The sequence below is a fragment of the Rhincodon typus genome, chromosome 23 (genome assembly GCF_021869965.1).
Source record: "Rhincodon typus isolate 14 chromosome 23, sRhiTyp1.1, whole genome shotgun sequence".
NCBI lineage: Eukaryota > Metazoa > Chordata > Chondrichthyes > Orectolobiformes > Rhincodontidae > Rhincodon > Rhincodon typus.
The window spans coordinates 10981995-10998905 of NC_063354.1; the positions used below are offsets into that span (position 1 = coordinate 10981995).

The window sequence follows — 16911 nt, forward strand, 5'->3', positions numbered from 1 at the left end:
CATAAAAGTAACTAGATTTAAAATTAAATATACAACTTACATTTTTAAGAAATCTACCTTATACTTGTGAAGACTGCCAGGGCTGAAGTCAGTTGACAAAATCTGAGTCCGCTCCACTGTGGCACCAAGTGATAATGGCAAATAGGTTCTCGGAAACTCTTCTTAACACTGCACCCTAATTCATTTAGATGTTAAATTGTTGGGACTTAACACTGGAAACCTGTATCACAGTGGCAATTCTCGGATTAGCATTTTTCAAAGACCATCCCGGAAATTTGTCAAATATGGTGGATATTGGAGATTTTGGGTATTTAATGCTTTGTCTCACTTTCCAGGTTTTGTAAATTATAAATGTTTAGGAGAAATCTTGTGGTGCCTTGAGTGATCCACTACATACAATATACAATACAATATCCTTTTATTGTCATGTGTACTCCATTGTAGGAGTACAGTGAAAAACGTTTACAATGTCTGCCTTCTTATGGTGACATCTTAACTACATGTACCTAGGTACAATTCTTGGATACAGCAGAGGAATAAAAGTAGTTGCTTAATTACAGAGTTGAAAATAAGTTTAAGAAAAGGAGAATATTAAGGGGTTAACTTTACAGTGTTCTAAAGTAAGGATTGTTCCCTCATACTGGTCTCCATCCAGGACTCGCTGCCTGCACGCCGCTCCGGGGCTGTTTCACACATGTTGCTGCGGGACTTCTTCCCCGTGCTGCTCCGGGCTCATCGCTTGCGGTCTGCTCCGGGCTCACGGCCCGCATGCTGATCCGGGCTCACAGCCCACGCGCTGATCTGGGCTCACAGCTCGCGCGCTGCTCCGGGCTCACTGTGTTCTGGGGCTCACAGGGCGTTCCCCAGAGCAGAAGGTCACGCTGCCTGTGCTGGTTCAGCTGCGGGACTCGGCCCATGCTCTCTTATGTCTGTAACCTGGCCTGTGCCCACTCCGGTTCACTACGGTACTTGGCCCACTTGCTGTGGTCTGCTGTGGGACTTGGCCTGTGCTCTGCCCTGTCTGCTGCAGGACTCGGCCCATGCCCTCTCTGATCCATCGTGGGACTTGGCCCACACGTTGCGGTCCGCCGCGGAACCTGGCCTGTGTCCTCTCCCATCTGCCGTGGGACCTGGCCGGTGCCTGTTCGGGTCCTCCGCGGGACTCGGCCCGCACGCTCTGGTCCGCCACAAGACTCGGCCCTCTCGCTGCTCAACTCAGCTCTCGGGGGGGGGGGGGGGGGGGGGGGGGGGGGATGGGGGGGGGGGGGAGAAAGGGAAAATCACAAGAGGAGAGAGGGAAAAAGGAAGGGAAAAAGGTATAGGGACTGGTGAGCAGAGGAGCTCTGAGCAGCTCTGACTGGAGCATCCTTCTCTGCTGCCATCTTGAATCCTGCTTTTATTTTGTTGTAGAAATCTTTGCCTTCACTTTGCTAGGTTGATTATATAACTTGAGACAAATGATTAGTTTTTCTATACATTTCAAGTTTTGCTTGGTTATTAGGGAATGACAGCATTTCTGTGACTTTTCTAGTTAGTTGTGGGACAAAAACAGGCTAAATTGTGATACGTAAATAATTTGTTTGAAGAAGAGTTTCTGGCAATTGTTTCTCGAAAAATACTTCACTTAAGCAAAGCTGCCTAGTAAATTAAACTGTCACTTCAAATACAGGAAAGTGGATTTTCTTGGTATTGATTTGTGAATAATCGTAATGTCTTAGTCATAGGGCTATTGCCAGAACATTTAAGAACTGATCATTGCCATCCATTGACTACTAGCTGAACACATTATCCTCACTAATGTTGACTATAGGGACTTTGTTGGAATTGAGTATTGCCACATGGGCATCAATCCTGAGACATGCATTCTTGCAATTTATGTTCCAAAGGCCTTGTTTTAACAGGAGCTGAATGATCCCTTTACATAAATGAGCACTAATGGTTTAGCTGTGGGGCCAGACTGTATTATGAATGTGATTTCCTGCACTCATATGACCTTAATTTCTGTTAAATTACTGTAAATGAAAATTACCTCATTGCCTAAAATTGGCACTAAATTTCGCATGTGATTCTGAATCAATTGCCATTCACAGAAGATAGTTCCAAACTTTAACCATGCTCTGTATGTGGAAGTATTCCCACAGTTTCACTCTTCATAAAGCTTGGCTATAATTTTTAAGCTATGCCTCAGTCCTGGATGGACCAACCAAAGTAAATAGTTACTCCAAATCTACCGCAGGTGTGATTGAAGTAGAAAGCCATATACTATTACAGTTACACATTGTGGACCTGTTATAGATATAGTTTTGGATTCAGTAATGTTGGCTATTCCTTTATTGTCCCCATTCCTTTTAGTTCAGTTGTTCTCTTAAATGATCTATGTTGTGGAGGTGCTCGTGTTGGACTGGGGTGGACAAGGTCAAAAGTTACATGACACCAGGTTATGGTCCATCAGGTTAATTTGAAAACAGTAGCTTTCAGAGTGTTGCTCCTTCGTTGGATGTAGGACCAACACGCCTAAAACTAGCGTTTTCAAATAAACCTGTTGGACCATAACTTGGTGTCCTGTGATTTTTGACCTTGTACGGTCTAGTATCTAGTTATATGATGATGAAACTTACTAAGAGTGATGTGTGCTTGTTAAATGACTTAAATACCATGATCTTTGCACTTAACCTCCAGTAACCTTTGCCTCAATTTTAGAAAGTCTGTTTTCACTGAGCCTCGCTGGAGTACTGCAGCAGGCCCAAGACAGAAACATTGGCCCGGGAGCACGATGGCATATTGAAATGGCAGGCAACTGACAGCTCAGGGTCATATTTACTGAGAGAATATAGGTGTTCCACAAAGCAGTTGCCCAGTTCGTGTTTTGTTTCCCCATGTTGTGAGCAGCGAAAACAGATGACTAGATTGAATAACGTGCAGGTAAACTGTTGCTTAGCCTGCAAAGTGTGTCTGGGACCTTGGATTGTGAGGAGGGAGAAAGAAAGTAAACAGGCAGGTGTTCTGCAGGTGCACGGGAAGGCATGTGGGGAGGAGTTGGGTGTGGAGGAGGAGTGCACCAGGCTGTCCCAGAGGGTGTTGTCCAGGAGGGAACTGACCCTGTGCACGGCTGACAAGGTAGGGGACGGGAATATGTGTCTGGTATTGGCACCCCAATAGAAGTGGTGGAAATGGCTGCTTGTGGCCCTTTGGATGCAGAGACTGGCTGGGTAGAAAGTGAGGACCAGGGTGACCCTGTTGTTGTGGGAGGGAAGAGAACGGTGAGGACAGGGAAAAGGTTTGGAAATGGCTGAGGGCCCTGTTAACCACAGTGCTGGGAATCCTTGTTTGAGCCAAAAATTAAACATTTCTGATCCCCCACCTCCCTGCAAGGTGGCATCAACAGAACAGAATAATGCATTATCCTTTCTTATTGTTGTGGATCACATCTACAACAGTTGACTTATCTGTCTTGACTATACCCAACCCTCCTCACCACCAAGTTGGAAAGTTTGATTCTAACTGCTGTAAACTCACTAACTTACAATGGAAATCTAATATAACCTGGATTTTGTGATCGCGGTCCGATGCGGCCCGGGTGTTGTGATCGCCGTCTGATACGGCCCGGGCGTTGAGGTGCCGGTCCGATGCGGCCCGGGCGTTGAGGTGCCGGTCCGATGCGGCTCACGTGAGGCTGTAGCTGAGCTGCCAAGGCTGGGATCCTTGCATTTTTCCCAGCCCTGAGAGAAACCATTAGGTTAAAAGAGGCCTGCACTCCCCAGTCCATAGCTTCCCCAGTCCAACCCCTTCCATAGCTCAGGTTGAGAAATGTGAACTCCCCCTCCACCCCAGCCACCACCCAGACCAGCAATCCCCTGACCTCCTCGCAACAATGTTCAACTTCTCCCTTCTCTCACTGTGCATTGCTTACCTGAACAGCCATTATACTCAACTGAAAACTCTGTTTCTCATTCTCAGATGCTTTCAGACCTGCTGAGCTTCTCCCGCATTCTGTTTTTGTTCAAGACATAGTCATGTTTTCCACTAGTTATCAGAAAATATTCCAGAATGGTGAACAACATTTGTTACACCTTGTTTTTCACTCAGAAGTTTGGCCACTTTTAATCATTCCAGAGACTTTGACATTCTTGGCAATGCTAGAATTCATTACCCATTACTAATTGCCCTTGAAACAGTGATGGTGAGCCATTCTTTAAGGCCTCTGTAGTCCATATGGTGAAACTAACCCACAGTGAATGGTTATTCAATCCTTGAAAATAATTTAATTTCTCACTCATACCATTTTTTAATACAGAATTGAATTTGAATTCTAATCCTCTAATTTCTAGTTAATTCTAATTTGATATTATTCAAATGTCTGTTTTATTAAACTAAGAAATGTGCTGATCACAAAAGCAGTGATATTTTACTGCGATCTTAAAATTGTTTTCCAGGTAGTCGAAAAGATTTCTGTGCAGAAGCAAATAAAAGGATCATGGCTGTGGTAAATGAAGCAAGAAGCAAGCAGCAGCACAGGAACCACATAAAGTGCCTGTCTGATAACAACTCTGAACAGTTGTTCGTACCCAGTGACAATGGTCAAGCTCCAAAATACACAGATACCTGGATCTATCCCATAATACAAATGAAGCCATTTGAAATTAGGATAGACGAGCAAGTGACTGAAACATTAATGACTAGAGCTGAGGCGGATTCTAAAATGTGCTTGACTTCAGGGTATTTCAACCTCACTCAAGCATATATGAATCTTATCTTGGGTACCAATGCGGATTATCAGATACTGCTTGCATCACCAGAGGTAAATGGCTTCTTCGGTGCTAAGGGTGTAGCAGGAGCCATTCCTTATGCTTATGTTTACATTGCTAGACAGTTTTGCAGGAGAGTGCACCAGAGTGGGTTGCAAGATAGAATAAGACTACATGAATACTTCAGGAAAGACTGGACTTTTCATGCAAAAGGTGAGTGTTTTTTTTGTAAACATAATACACTTTTTCAAAGCTGGGTTGGTGCTTGTATTGGTTTGCTTTGTCAGCCCTCAGATCTGTCGTATGAAGACATCCTAGATTTTACAGGAATTCATTTCTCAATTGATAGATGTGGGCTCAACTTCCACTCCAGGAATCGAGTATTTAATGTGTGGTCACCAGTTCAGTAAAGTATTGAGGGAGTGCAGCACTAGCATAAGTGTTCTTCAAATGAGTTATTAAATTAGTGACCTTTTCTGGTGATTTTGGAGAAGAGCAGACAATGCTGTCTATCTCAACCATCTTCCTTGCACAGTAAGGACTGCATGAAACAAAATTGTTCGTATATTTCTGCTGTTTTTAGGATGTGGCTGGTACAGAATGTGTGTGTAACTACAGTCATGGAATTCCAAAAATAATCGCCATCTGAAGTGCCTTGAGTCATTTTAACATGTAAACAGCTTCACATTATTCTGAGAAAGTTATTTTAAGTAACAGATTTTGCATGGTAACTGTTTAGGTTAAAGTAATGACAGTCTGATTTACATTTTTACTTGTGCCAGTAGTGTAATGTCATATGTTAGTTGATAGAGAGTGGCCTGTGACCACATTATACATGTCACACCTTAAACATGTAACAGTTTCCATGGTGTGCCTCAGGGATCGGTGTTGGGACCGCAATTATTTACAATTTATATAGGTGACTTGGAGCTGGGGACCACGTGTAGGGTGTCAAAGTTTGCAGATGACACTAAGATGAGTGGCAGAGCAAAGTGTGCAGAGGGCTGTGAAACTTTGCGGAGGAACATAGATACATTGAGTGAGTGGGCAAAGGTCTGGCAGATGGAATACAATGTAAATAAATGTGAAGTCATACATTTTGGTAGGAGTAATAGTAAAAAGGATTATTACTTGAATGGTAAAAAGTTGCAGCATGCTGCTATGCAGAGGGACCTGGGTGTCCTTGTGCATTGAATCACAGAAGGTAGGTCTGCAGGTACAACAAGTAATTAGGAAGGCAAATGGAATTTTGTCCTTCATTGCTAAAGGGATTGAAATAAAAAGCAGAGAGGTTATGTTGCAGCTGTACAAGGTGCTGGTGAGGCCACACCTAGAGTACTGTGTGCAGTTTTGGTCTCCTTACTTGAGAAAGGATGTACTGGCACTTGAGGGGGTGCAAAGGAGGTTCACTAGGTTGATTCCGGAGTTGAGGGGGTTGGCTTATGAGGAGAGTCTGAGTAGATTGGGATTATATTCATTGGAATTTAGAAGATTGAGGGAGGATCTTATAGAAACATATAAAATTGTGAAGGGAATAGATAAGATAGAAGTAGAGAGGATGTTTCCACTAGCAGGTGAAGCTAGGACAAGAGGGCATAGCCTCAAGATTAGAGGGAGCAGATTTAGGACTGAACTGAGAAGGAATTTCTTCACCCAGAGGGTTGTTAATCTATGGAATTCCTTGCCCAGTGAAGTAGTTGACACTACTTCAGTAAACGCTTTTAAAAAAAAGAAGGTAGGTTTTTTTTGAACAATAAAGGAATTAAGGGATACGGTGAGAATGCGGGTAAGTGGATCTGAGTCCACGAAAGGATCAGCCATGATCTTATTGAATGGCGGAGCAGGCTCGAAGGGCCAGACGGCCTACTCCTGCTCCTAGTTCTTGTGTGTTCTTGTGTAACTATACAATTCCTTGTGATCTGATTTCAAGGTGATATTTTTCACAAATGCCCCAAGTGCGACAATCTTTACAGAGATAGACTTGCTCACATGGCAGTAAGAGTCTGGATGCAAAATGCTAAGCTTTTTCATTTCACGGATGGTTTGTGAAAATAGTTTAAAAGTCAAGGCAGATTCCACTACCTATAGCTCAGTGACATTTCTCTAAAAAACATGGCAGTGATGAGTGTGAGGAAGTTTGAGTATGGGTGAGTAAATAAAACATGTGATGTCCCCTCTCTGGCCTGACTTGCTTTTTTTGGAATTGGTTTATTTCTAGACTGTTTCTAAATACTGACCTCCTGTGTTTTTCAGCTTCCAGCTCTGGGCCCTACTGTTAAATTTCATAATCTCCTATTCAGAACTTGGTTGCCTGTATAGATTGTTGTGACTCCACCTAGAGAGAGGGTGTACAAAAATGTTGACTTCCTCCTTCTCATGCTTTGTCATTTGGCTTTTCCTTTGGGATGAGATATTTAAAGAGAACAATGTCTTGTGTCGTTCTAAATGACCAGCAGTTATCCCGGCTAATGCGCCTGGGACAAAACAAGCAACTGTTGTTGTATTAATTCTGAATTCTACAAACTAAAACAAAAATGGAAAATGGTGAAAATACTCAGCAGGTCAGGGAACGTCAGTGGAGAGAGAAAAACAGTGTTAATGCTTTGAGAGTTTTAACTGGTCATCAGAATTGGAAAACATTAAAAATCTAATGAGTTGAATCTGAAAGGGGAAGGAGAGGGTATAAGAACAGAAGGGAAGGCTTGTGATAGTGTGGCGGGTACGAGGGATTAACTGCTTAAAATGTTTTATGGTGCGAGGCTATAGGAGTGGTAATGAACCAAACAAAGAAAGAAGAGATATTATTGAGGAGGTCTGAATGTCAGGAAAACTGATCTGAGCACAAAGTCAAAGACATAAAAGGGAAATGAGAAAATCAAAACCATGACCAAAAATAAACCACAACACAATGGTGGCAGCAGTTATGATCTAAAATTGTTGAATGCAATGTTGAGTCAAGGAGGCTTTTGAAAAGGATTTGAAAAATCAGGTAGTTTCTTAAACTTACAATATTTGGACAAAGTAGCAAACCAAGGATGGAGTGGCAGCAAAGTTGTGCATCAAAATGACAACATGGCCAAGGTTGCGAATTGAATGGTGGTTTTTCACAAAGCATTCCCATAGATAGGATTTTGTCTCCCCATTGTAGACAGTATCTTGTTGCGAGAATGGAATACACGATACTAAATTGAACAAAGTTCAAGGTCGTGAAAGGTATTGAGTTGTCTAAAGAGTAGACCTGGATGTTGTAGAGGAAATGGCCCCTTTGGGATGCTGAAAGCGAAGAAGGGAGGGTGCGATTAGTATTTTATCATTATGGAAATGACGGACATGGTCGGAGGTGATCTGTTAAATATGGAGGCTTATGCATTGGGAGGTGAGGACAAGGAGAAACCTATTGTCATTCTGGGAAGAGGGGAAAAGTGAGAGAAATTTGTGAAAATAAAGTGGACTCATTGGAGGGCCCTGTTTACTATGATGGAGTCGGAGCAGTGGGGGCAATCCACTGTTGAAGGAAAGGATGATTTACTGGAAGCATTGGTATGAAAAGCTACGTTGCACAAAACAATGGAGAAATTAGGAGAAGGGCCTAGAATCCTTACAGATAGAATAAGAGGTCATAGTCTTAGGCTAAGGGGTGGCAGGTTTAAAACAGATGAAGAGGAATTCACTACCCCAGAGTGTGGTGGATGCTGGGGCACTGAATAAATTTAAGGGAGGGAGAGACGGATAGATTCTTAATTAGTAACATGTTAAAGGGTTATTGGGGGGCAGGCAGGAATACTGGTGTTGAGACCGAGATGAGATTAGCATGATCGTATTAAATGGTGGTGCAGGCGCAAGGGGCTGATTTGCCTACTGCTGCTCCTAGCTATTATGTTCTTCTCTGGTTGCCTGTGAGGGTTTGTTGCCAATGTAACTGTGAGAGTCATTGGGTTTATAGTAAATATTCATAGCTTATTCTCAGGCATACATTCAAAGAATTCAAGGAAAGGGAGGTGATGGAGATGTAATTAAGACAAGGGTAGAAAGTGGATCAAAGTCAATTAATTGTTTTCAGTTAGGGCAAAAGCAGGAAACAGCTGCAATGCAGTCATCAGCGTAGCAGGTCAAAAGTTGTGAGATTGACGGCCTGAGTATGACTGAAACAAAGAATGACACACAGATCCCAAAAATAGCTGAAAAAGTTATGATCCGTGTGGGAATAGATAACAGCATGCATTTTGAGGAATTGAGTGGAGTTGAAAGAGAGGTTGTTCAATGTGAGATGGGTGATCAACTAATTGCACCTCCCTTCAAGGAAGATGCACAGATCTCTCAGACAATCCTGATGGAAGATGGAGATATACAGATATTGAAAGCCTGTAGTGCAAGGAAGAGAGTTAGGACCAGTGATGAGTGCGCCAAAAGAGTCTTAAATGCAGGGGCGAGCGATCAGACAAGAGGAGAAACAATCAAGCTGAGATAGATGACATTGGTTAGGTGGATGAAGAATAGGCTGAGATGATGGATGTGCTGAGACAGTGCTGTTTGTGTATTTTGGGAAGTAGGTAGCAGTTTGAGAGGTTGGAATCCTTCAAAGAAGGACCATCAAAGAAAATGAGGTCATTGAGAGTCCTAGAAGAAAGACTTGATGTTCACTGGTGAGATCATGGCCCATTTTGACTTAGGAGAAATATCAGCAAGTTGGGCATTCAGGTTCCTCTGGGTAGAGGTCAGTGCATGAGACAGCAGCAGCTTGCTCAAGCAAGCTAGAAGCTATGAGGGAACAAAATGCAGCAACCTCAGGGATATTGATTATTGTTATTGACAAGAGCAGTGAAATTGTCTATGAACAGGCTTGTACAACTTCAAAAGTGTTCTTTAATATCTGCAGTCTGTGACCTTTCTCCATCTGTGTAAATTTGTTTGTTTTAAATGTAGCCCTTAATCATAAGTCAATTTCAAAATTATTTTTTGCTGAAGAAAAATACTACACACCTGAATGTTTTGTGAGGGATTAAGACCGTGGAGTAACCTTGTTGTGATGTTATGGAACTGAATCACTGGGTATAAATACCATGTGTGGGTGGAGTTACAATACTCCAGAATAATGTCTCAAGAAGATACACTGAAATGGGCGACTCTGTTGGAAACCCATTGAGAATGCATAGACTGTTATTACCTAACGTAACTAAAAGACATAGTTTGCCATGTATAATAGTAATTAGTGTGACAATATAATAGATACTGTTACTTTGAAGTTTAAACCTAAAGAGTGTTCTTGACTTTGCTTTTTCCCCAAACAGTCTGTAAAGAGCCCAACCACCCTGTATGGAATCGCATGCACGACAAAAGGTGGTAACCAAGCTGGGATACACACCTATAAAACACTAAAATATCTGCTAAACAATTAAAACAAAATTTATGTCTAAAATGAAAGTATTTTTGCCATTTTAAATGGTTTTGTATCATCGAAATTAGCTTGTTAGAAAGGCAGTAGTTGTGATGGATATAAAAACATGTCACTATTCAACGTTGGACAATGACGTTCTTCCTGGTGCCATGGTTAACAATCATCCCTCACTAAAATGGATTATCTGATAGTTGTAGAATCACAGAGTTGCACAGCATGGGAACAAACCTTTTGGGCTTAATTTTTCCATGCTGACCAGATATCCTAAATTAATCTAGTCCCATTTGTCAGCATTTGGCCCATATATCTCTAAACCCTTTCTATTGATATACCCATCCAGATGCCTTTTAAATTGTATTATTGTACCAGCCTCCACTACTTCCACTGGCAGCTCGTTCCATACATGCACCACCCTCTACATGAAAAAGTTGCCCCTTAGGTCCCTTTTAAATCTCTCCCCTCTCACCTTAAACCTATGCCCTCTAGTTTTGGACTCCGCTACACCAGGGAAAAAGACCTTGGCTATTCACGCTATCCATGCCCTTCATGATATTACAAACCTCTATAAGGTCACCGCTCAGCCTCTGATGCTTCAGTGAAAATAGCCCCAGCCTGTTCAGCCTCTCCCTATAACTCAAACCCTCCAACCCTGGCAGCATCCTTGTAAATCTTTTCTGAACCCTTTCAAGTTTTACAATATTTTTTCTATAGCAGGGAGACCAGAATTGAACGCAGTCTTCCAATAGTGGCCTAACCAATGACCTGTACAGCTGCAACATGATCTCCCAACTCTGATACTTAGTGCACTGACCAATAAAGGCAAGCGTACCAAACATCACCTTCATTATCCTATCTACCTGCGAATGCACTTTCAACTTGTACTCCAAGGTCTGTTTGTTCATCAACTTATTTAGTTTATCTCCATGCTGTTTGTGGATTTTCTGTGCACAAAGTGGCTGCTGTGATCCTTTATGCAATGTCAGTAACCGATCTTCAAAAATCAAGCATTGCCTTGAAACTGTTTGCCTCATCCTGCTTCAAGGTTTTTTTCCGCAAAGATCTTGCATGGCCAGGTTTGATTTGGAATTGTAGAAAACCATTACACTCTTTTGGGGTGTGGAAATTTTTAAAAGCTATCTGTCATTGAGGATTCAGGGTAAATTTTGTATGCATTCAAGTAGTTAAGGTCATGCGTTGGAGTACTTTGTTTTAGTCAACGGTTCTCTTTCTGATGCATGACAAGGGTCCGTTATGCTCCAGCAAAGTTTTGTATTGCCTAACATGACCTTGTTTAAACTCCTAGCTAATTGAATTGATAGGAAGTTACATGACTAGACATGTTGGCCAAACTGTTACCAAGTAATCATGGTAACCTAGAACTAGACCCAGTGTCAAAATCTGAAAAAAAAGGATGTTCAAAGTAAACAAAAGATGAATGGCAGTTCATTAAGGTTTCAGCAGTTTCAGCCTTCTGTTGATAAAGCTGAAAGATCAAGGCTCCATTGTATTGATACTCTACTCCCTGTCTAGTTCAGACATTTTCATAACCAGTTCAATTTAGGTAGTGTATTAGAAGATGTAGTAGCGAGTGGTTTGAAGGTCATCCATAAGATGTAGGAGCCAAAGTAGCCCCCTCAGCCCATTGAGTCTGTTCCATCATTCAATGAGATTATGTTTGATCTGATTATCCTTGATTTTATTACCAATTAAAAATCAGTCTGTATCAGCTTTTGGTATGATCCACCCTCTACAGCCCTCTACTCTGAAGAATTCCACAGATTTATTACTCTTGGAGAGAAGAAATTCCTCATTTTTTAATACAATCCCTACAGTGTGGGAAAAGCCCTTCAACACAACAGGTCCACGCTGACCCACAGAGCATCCCACTCCCCTAATCTACGCATCCCTGAACACTACGGGCAATTTAAAATGGTCAGTCCACCCAGCCTGCACATCTTTGGACTGTGGGAGGAAACTGGAGCACCCAGCGGAAACCCACATAGATACAGAGAGAGCGTGTAAACTCCACACAGACAGTCGACCGAGCGTGGAATCGAACCTGGGTCTCTGGCGCTGTGAGGTAGCAGTGCTAACCACTGAGCCACCGTGCCACCTCATCTTTATCCTAATTGGGTGACTTCATACTGTGAGATTATACCTTGTGCTTCTAGACTCTTCAACCTCTCTGCATCTACTCTGTCAACCCTCCTAAAAATCTTATGTAACAGATATTGCCTGTTATGCTTCTAAACTCCAATGAATACAGGCCAAACATACTCAACCTCTCCTCCAATGCAAATCCTTCCATACCTGGGATCAACCCAGTGAACATGCTGTGGTCTGCCTCCAGTGCCACTATAGCGTTCCTTGGGCAAGCAGACCAAATCCATTCACAGTATTTTTTGAATAGTCCAATCAGTGCCTCGTATAGTTTTAGCAAAACTTTTCTCTTTCTTTACTTCATTCCCTTTGAAATAAAGGCTGACATTCTACCATGATTACCTGCTGAACAGTATGCTCGCTTTCTGTGCACAAGGATCCCTCCAAAGCCTTTTTTGTAAATGTTTTATTAATTCATTGTACGTGAGCATTCCTGGCGGGACCAACATTTAATGCCCATCCCAAATGCCTTTGAAAAGATGGTGGTGAGCTGCCACCATGAACTGCTGCAGTCCATTTTGAGTAGCAGACCTGTAATTCCATTAGGGAGAGATTTCCAAAATTCGACCCAGCGACAGTGAAGGAATGATTATATATTTCCAAGTCAGGATGGTTGAAACTTCCAGGTGGTGTCGTTCTCATGTATCTGCTGTCCCTGTCCTTCTGATGGTAGTGGTCATGGGCTTGGGAGGTGTTGTCTAAGAAGCCTTTGTGAATTGCTGCAGTGAATTTTGTATATGGTACCACACAGCACTGATCCCTGTGGCACTCCACTAGTTATTGACTGCCATCCTGAAATTGCATCTCTTTATCCCAACTCTCTATCTTCTATTAGTTAGCTAATCCTCTGTCCATGCCAATATTCTGTCTCCAACACCATGGATGTTTGTTAAGTATTCTAAAGTGTGGTACCTTATGAAATGCCTTTGGAAGTCCAAATATATCTAGTCGTACCCCTTTATCCATCTTGCTTGAACCTCCTCAGTTCTCATACATTTGGTCAGGCACTATTTCCTTTCTGTGAAGCTTGTTTGTATTATATATTTTTAAATGTTCTACTGCTCCATTCTTTATATTGGACTCTAATATTTTCCCAGTGACAGATATTATACTAATTGGCCTATAATTGATTATCTGTTTTATTTCTCCTCTTTTTGAATAAGGTGGTATCCAATCATTTGAGATGTTACTGGAATCTAAGGATTCTTGGAAGATTACTTTCAATGCATTCTCTGTCTATGTAGCTACTTCCTGTAAAGATCTAGGATGCAACTCAGTGGTCTAGGGAACATACCAGCCTTTAACCCCATTAGTTTCTCTGATGCTTGTTCTCTACCGATAGTAATTGTATTTCTTTGCTCTCCTTTTTCCCTGTTATTGTTACTAATTTTTGAATGCTGTCAGTGTCTCCTACTGTGAAGGCTCGTATGAAATATTTGTTCAACTCCTGTGCCATTTCCTGGTACTCCTTTATTAATTCCCTAGCTCATTCACTAAGGAGTCTTATGTCCACTTTGGCACCTCTCTTCTTTTTCATACCTTTTTTAAAAAAAAAAATTATAGTCCATCTTGATATTACTTACTAATTTACCCTTAAGTTTTATTTATTCCATGTCCTCCTTTTTTTGTCATTTTTAATGTGTTTTTGCTACTAATCATTGCCATATTGTATGTTTTACTTTCAACTTAATATTATCCTTAACATCCTCACTGAAGCATAGTTGTTTGCTTGGTTTCTAAGAATCCTCCTTTCTCACTGGGGTTTGAACATTCTTAAATGCCTTCCATCCCATTGTGCCAAACTGCTTTCCCAGTCCGTTGCAGTCTACTTCGCCCTCATTGCTTTGTAACTGCCCTAATTTAAGTTTAACGCTGTTGTTTCTGATGCAAGTTTCTCACCCTTAAAGTGAATGCTGAATTCTGCCATGTACAGTAGTGTTTTAGCACATCATGTCCATGAGTTATGAAACTGCATAGGAGCTCAAACTGTTGTTTTGGAGAAAGAAAACATAAGAATTTAAGCAAATCCAATGATGAAGTTATGAAAAGAAAATTTGACTGTAGTTGGGAAATGTGCAAATTTGGGAAAATGAGTAATGGACATGAAGGATCCTGAACAATAGCTACACATTAAACCACTATAATTGCAATCTGCGAGTGTTTAGAATGTAAGGTTGTAATTGATCTGTCTGGTCTCCTGATATGACTGTGATGATGGTGTTTGGGGGCAGCATAGATATGGAATGGTTGGAAATAATGACTCCCTCTTTTGACTTGACTTGTAACTGTCTGTGGGAATTGGAGCATGAGAGGTAAGTTCTCTCCACTTCCCTCATGGTAGATGACATTTAAGAAGTAAAAGCAGTCTTTCTTTCGGAACCAGCACCAAAGTATTTACTGAAGACTTGACAATTTTGTTTATTAAACCTGCTTCTCTCAACTGATGTATTGTTGTATGTTGGATCATTATGTTCTGTGTTGTTTACCGATGGTTGACTGATAATATCATCAAGATAAGTAGCGATCTGTAATAAATAATGCTTTGCCTTTGTTGCCCTGTTGTGATACAGTATACAGGAAAGATGAATCACAGTGATGGTGTGAGAACCAAAATTAGCTTGGAGATTACTGAATCTTAATCAGAACAAAATCTTGTATTTATGTGGTGCCTTTCACAAACATGGGCTGCCCAAAGTACTTCTCAGATAATTAGTTGCTTTTGTAGCAATGCCATTCCAACGAGAGTCTAGAGACAGTGTGTTCCTGTTAAGGTGAAGGGCAAGGCTGGTAGGTGTAGGGAATGCTGGATGACTAGAGAAATTGAGTTTTTGGTCAAGAAAAAGAAATAAGCATATGTTAGGTATAGACAACAGGGATCGAGTGAATCCCTAGAAGAGTGTAAAAGGCAATAGAAGTATACTTAAAAGGGAAATCAGGAGGGCAGAAAGGGGACATGAGATAGCTTTGGCAAATAGGGTTAAGGGGAATCCAAAAGGATTCTACAAATATATTAAGGACAAAAGAGTAACGAGGGAGAGAATAGGGCTCCTTAAAGATCGGCAATGTTGGCTCTGAGTGGAACTGCAGGAGATGGGGGAGATACTAAACAAGTATTTTGCATGTTTATTGTGGAGAAGGAGATGGAAGCCAGAGAACTTGGGGAAATAAATAGTGACTTCTTGAAAAATGTCCATATTACAGAGGAGGAGGTGCTAGACGTCTTAAAACACATAAAGGTGGATAAATCCCTGGGATCTGATCAGGTGTACCCTAGAATTTTGTGGGAAGCTAGGGAAGTGATTGCTTGGGCCCCTTGTTGAGATATTTATTTCATCGATAGCCACAGGTGAGGTGCCGGAAGACTGGAGGTTGGCTAACGTAGTGCCACTATTTAAGAAAGGTGGTAAGGAAAAGCCAGGGAACTATAGACCAGTGAGCCTGATATCTGTGGTGGGCAAGTTGTTGGAGGAGATCATGAGGGACAGGATTTACATGTATTTGGAAAGGCAAGGACTGATTAGGCGTAGTCAGCATGGCTTTGTGCATGGGAGATTGTGGCTCAATGACGTGATTGAGTTTTTTGAAGAAGTAACAAAGAGGATTAATGAAAGCAGAGGGCAGACGTGATTTATATGGATTTCAGTAAGGTGTTCAACAAGATTCTGCATGGTAGACTGGTTAGCAAGGTTAGACAACATGGAAAACAGGGAGAACTAGCTCTTTGGATACAGAACTGGCTCAAAGGTAGCAGGTGGTGGCGGAAGGTTGCTGTTCAGTCTGGGGACCTATGACTAGTGGTGTGCCACAAGTATTGGGCTGGGTCCACTGCTTTTCATCATTTACGTAAATGATTGGATGTAAACACAGGAGGTATGGTTAGTAAGTTTGCAGCTGATGCCAAAATTAGTGGTGTAGTGGACAGCAAAGAAGGTTACCTCACAGTACACGGGGACCATGATCTGAAGGGCTGAGGAGTGGCAGAGTGGAGTTTAGTTTAGATAAATGCATTTTGGAAAGGCAAATCATGGCAGGACTTATACACTTAATGGTAAGGTCCTGGGGAGTGTTGCTGAACAACGAGATCTTGGAGTGCAGGTTTGTAGTTTCTTGGAAGCGGAGTCGCAAGTAGAAAGGATAATGAAAAAGGAGTTCGGTATGTTTATCTTTATTGGTCAGTGCATTGAGTAAAGGAGTTGGGAGGTCATGTTGCAGCTGTATAAGACATTGGTTAGACCCTTCTGGCATACTGGATGCAGTTCTGGTCTCCCTGATAGAGGAAGGATGTTGTGAAACTTGAAATGTTTCAGAAAAGATTTACAAGGATGTTGCCAGGGTTGAAGGGTTTGAACTGTAGGGAGAGGCTGAATAGGCTGGGGCTATTTTCCCGGGAGCCTCGGAGGGTGAGGGATGACCTTTTAGAGTTTTATAAAATCATGAGGGACATGGATAGGGTGAATAGCCAGGGTCTTTTCCCCAGAATGGGGAGTCCAAATCTGGAGGGCATAGGTTTAAGGTGAGAGGCGAAAGATATAAAAGGGACCTAAGGGTTAACTTTTTCACGCAGAGGGTGCAGCATGAATGGAATGAGCTGCCAGAGGAAGTGGTGGAGGC

General features: G+C 41.9%; 1 protein-coding gene across 5 annotated transcripts in view; it reads left to right on the top strand.

Moving 5' to 3' along the window:
• LOC109928546 (CDP-diacylglycerol--glycerol-3-phosphate 3-phosphatidyltransferase, mitochondrial) overlaps nt 1-16911 on the top strand; it is a 67548-nt gene that overhangs the window by 25870 nt on the left and 24767 nt on the right. For all 5 annotated transcript variants that reach the window (XR_007264551.1, XM_048610759.1, XM_048610760.1 and 2 more), the window contains exon 7: nt 4434-4958. Coding sequence is in view for 4 of the 5 variants with exons in the window: in XM_048610759.1 (XP_048466716.1) it covers nt 4434-4958 (525 nt within the window). In the remaining variant the exon portion in view is untranslated. The remainder of the gene's footprint in view (nt 1-4433; nt 4959-16911) is intronic.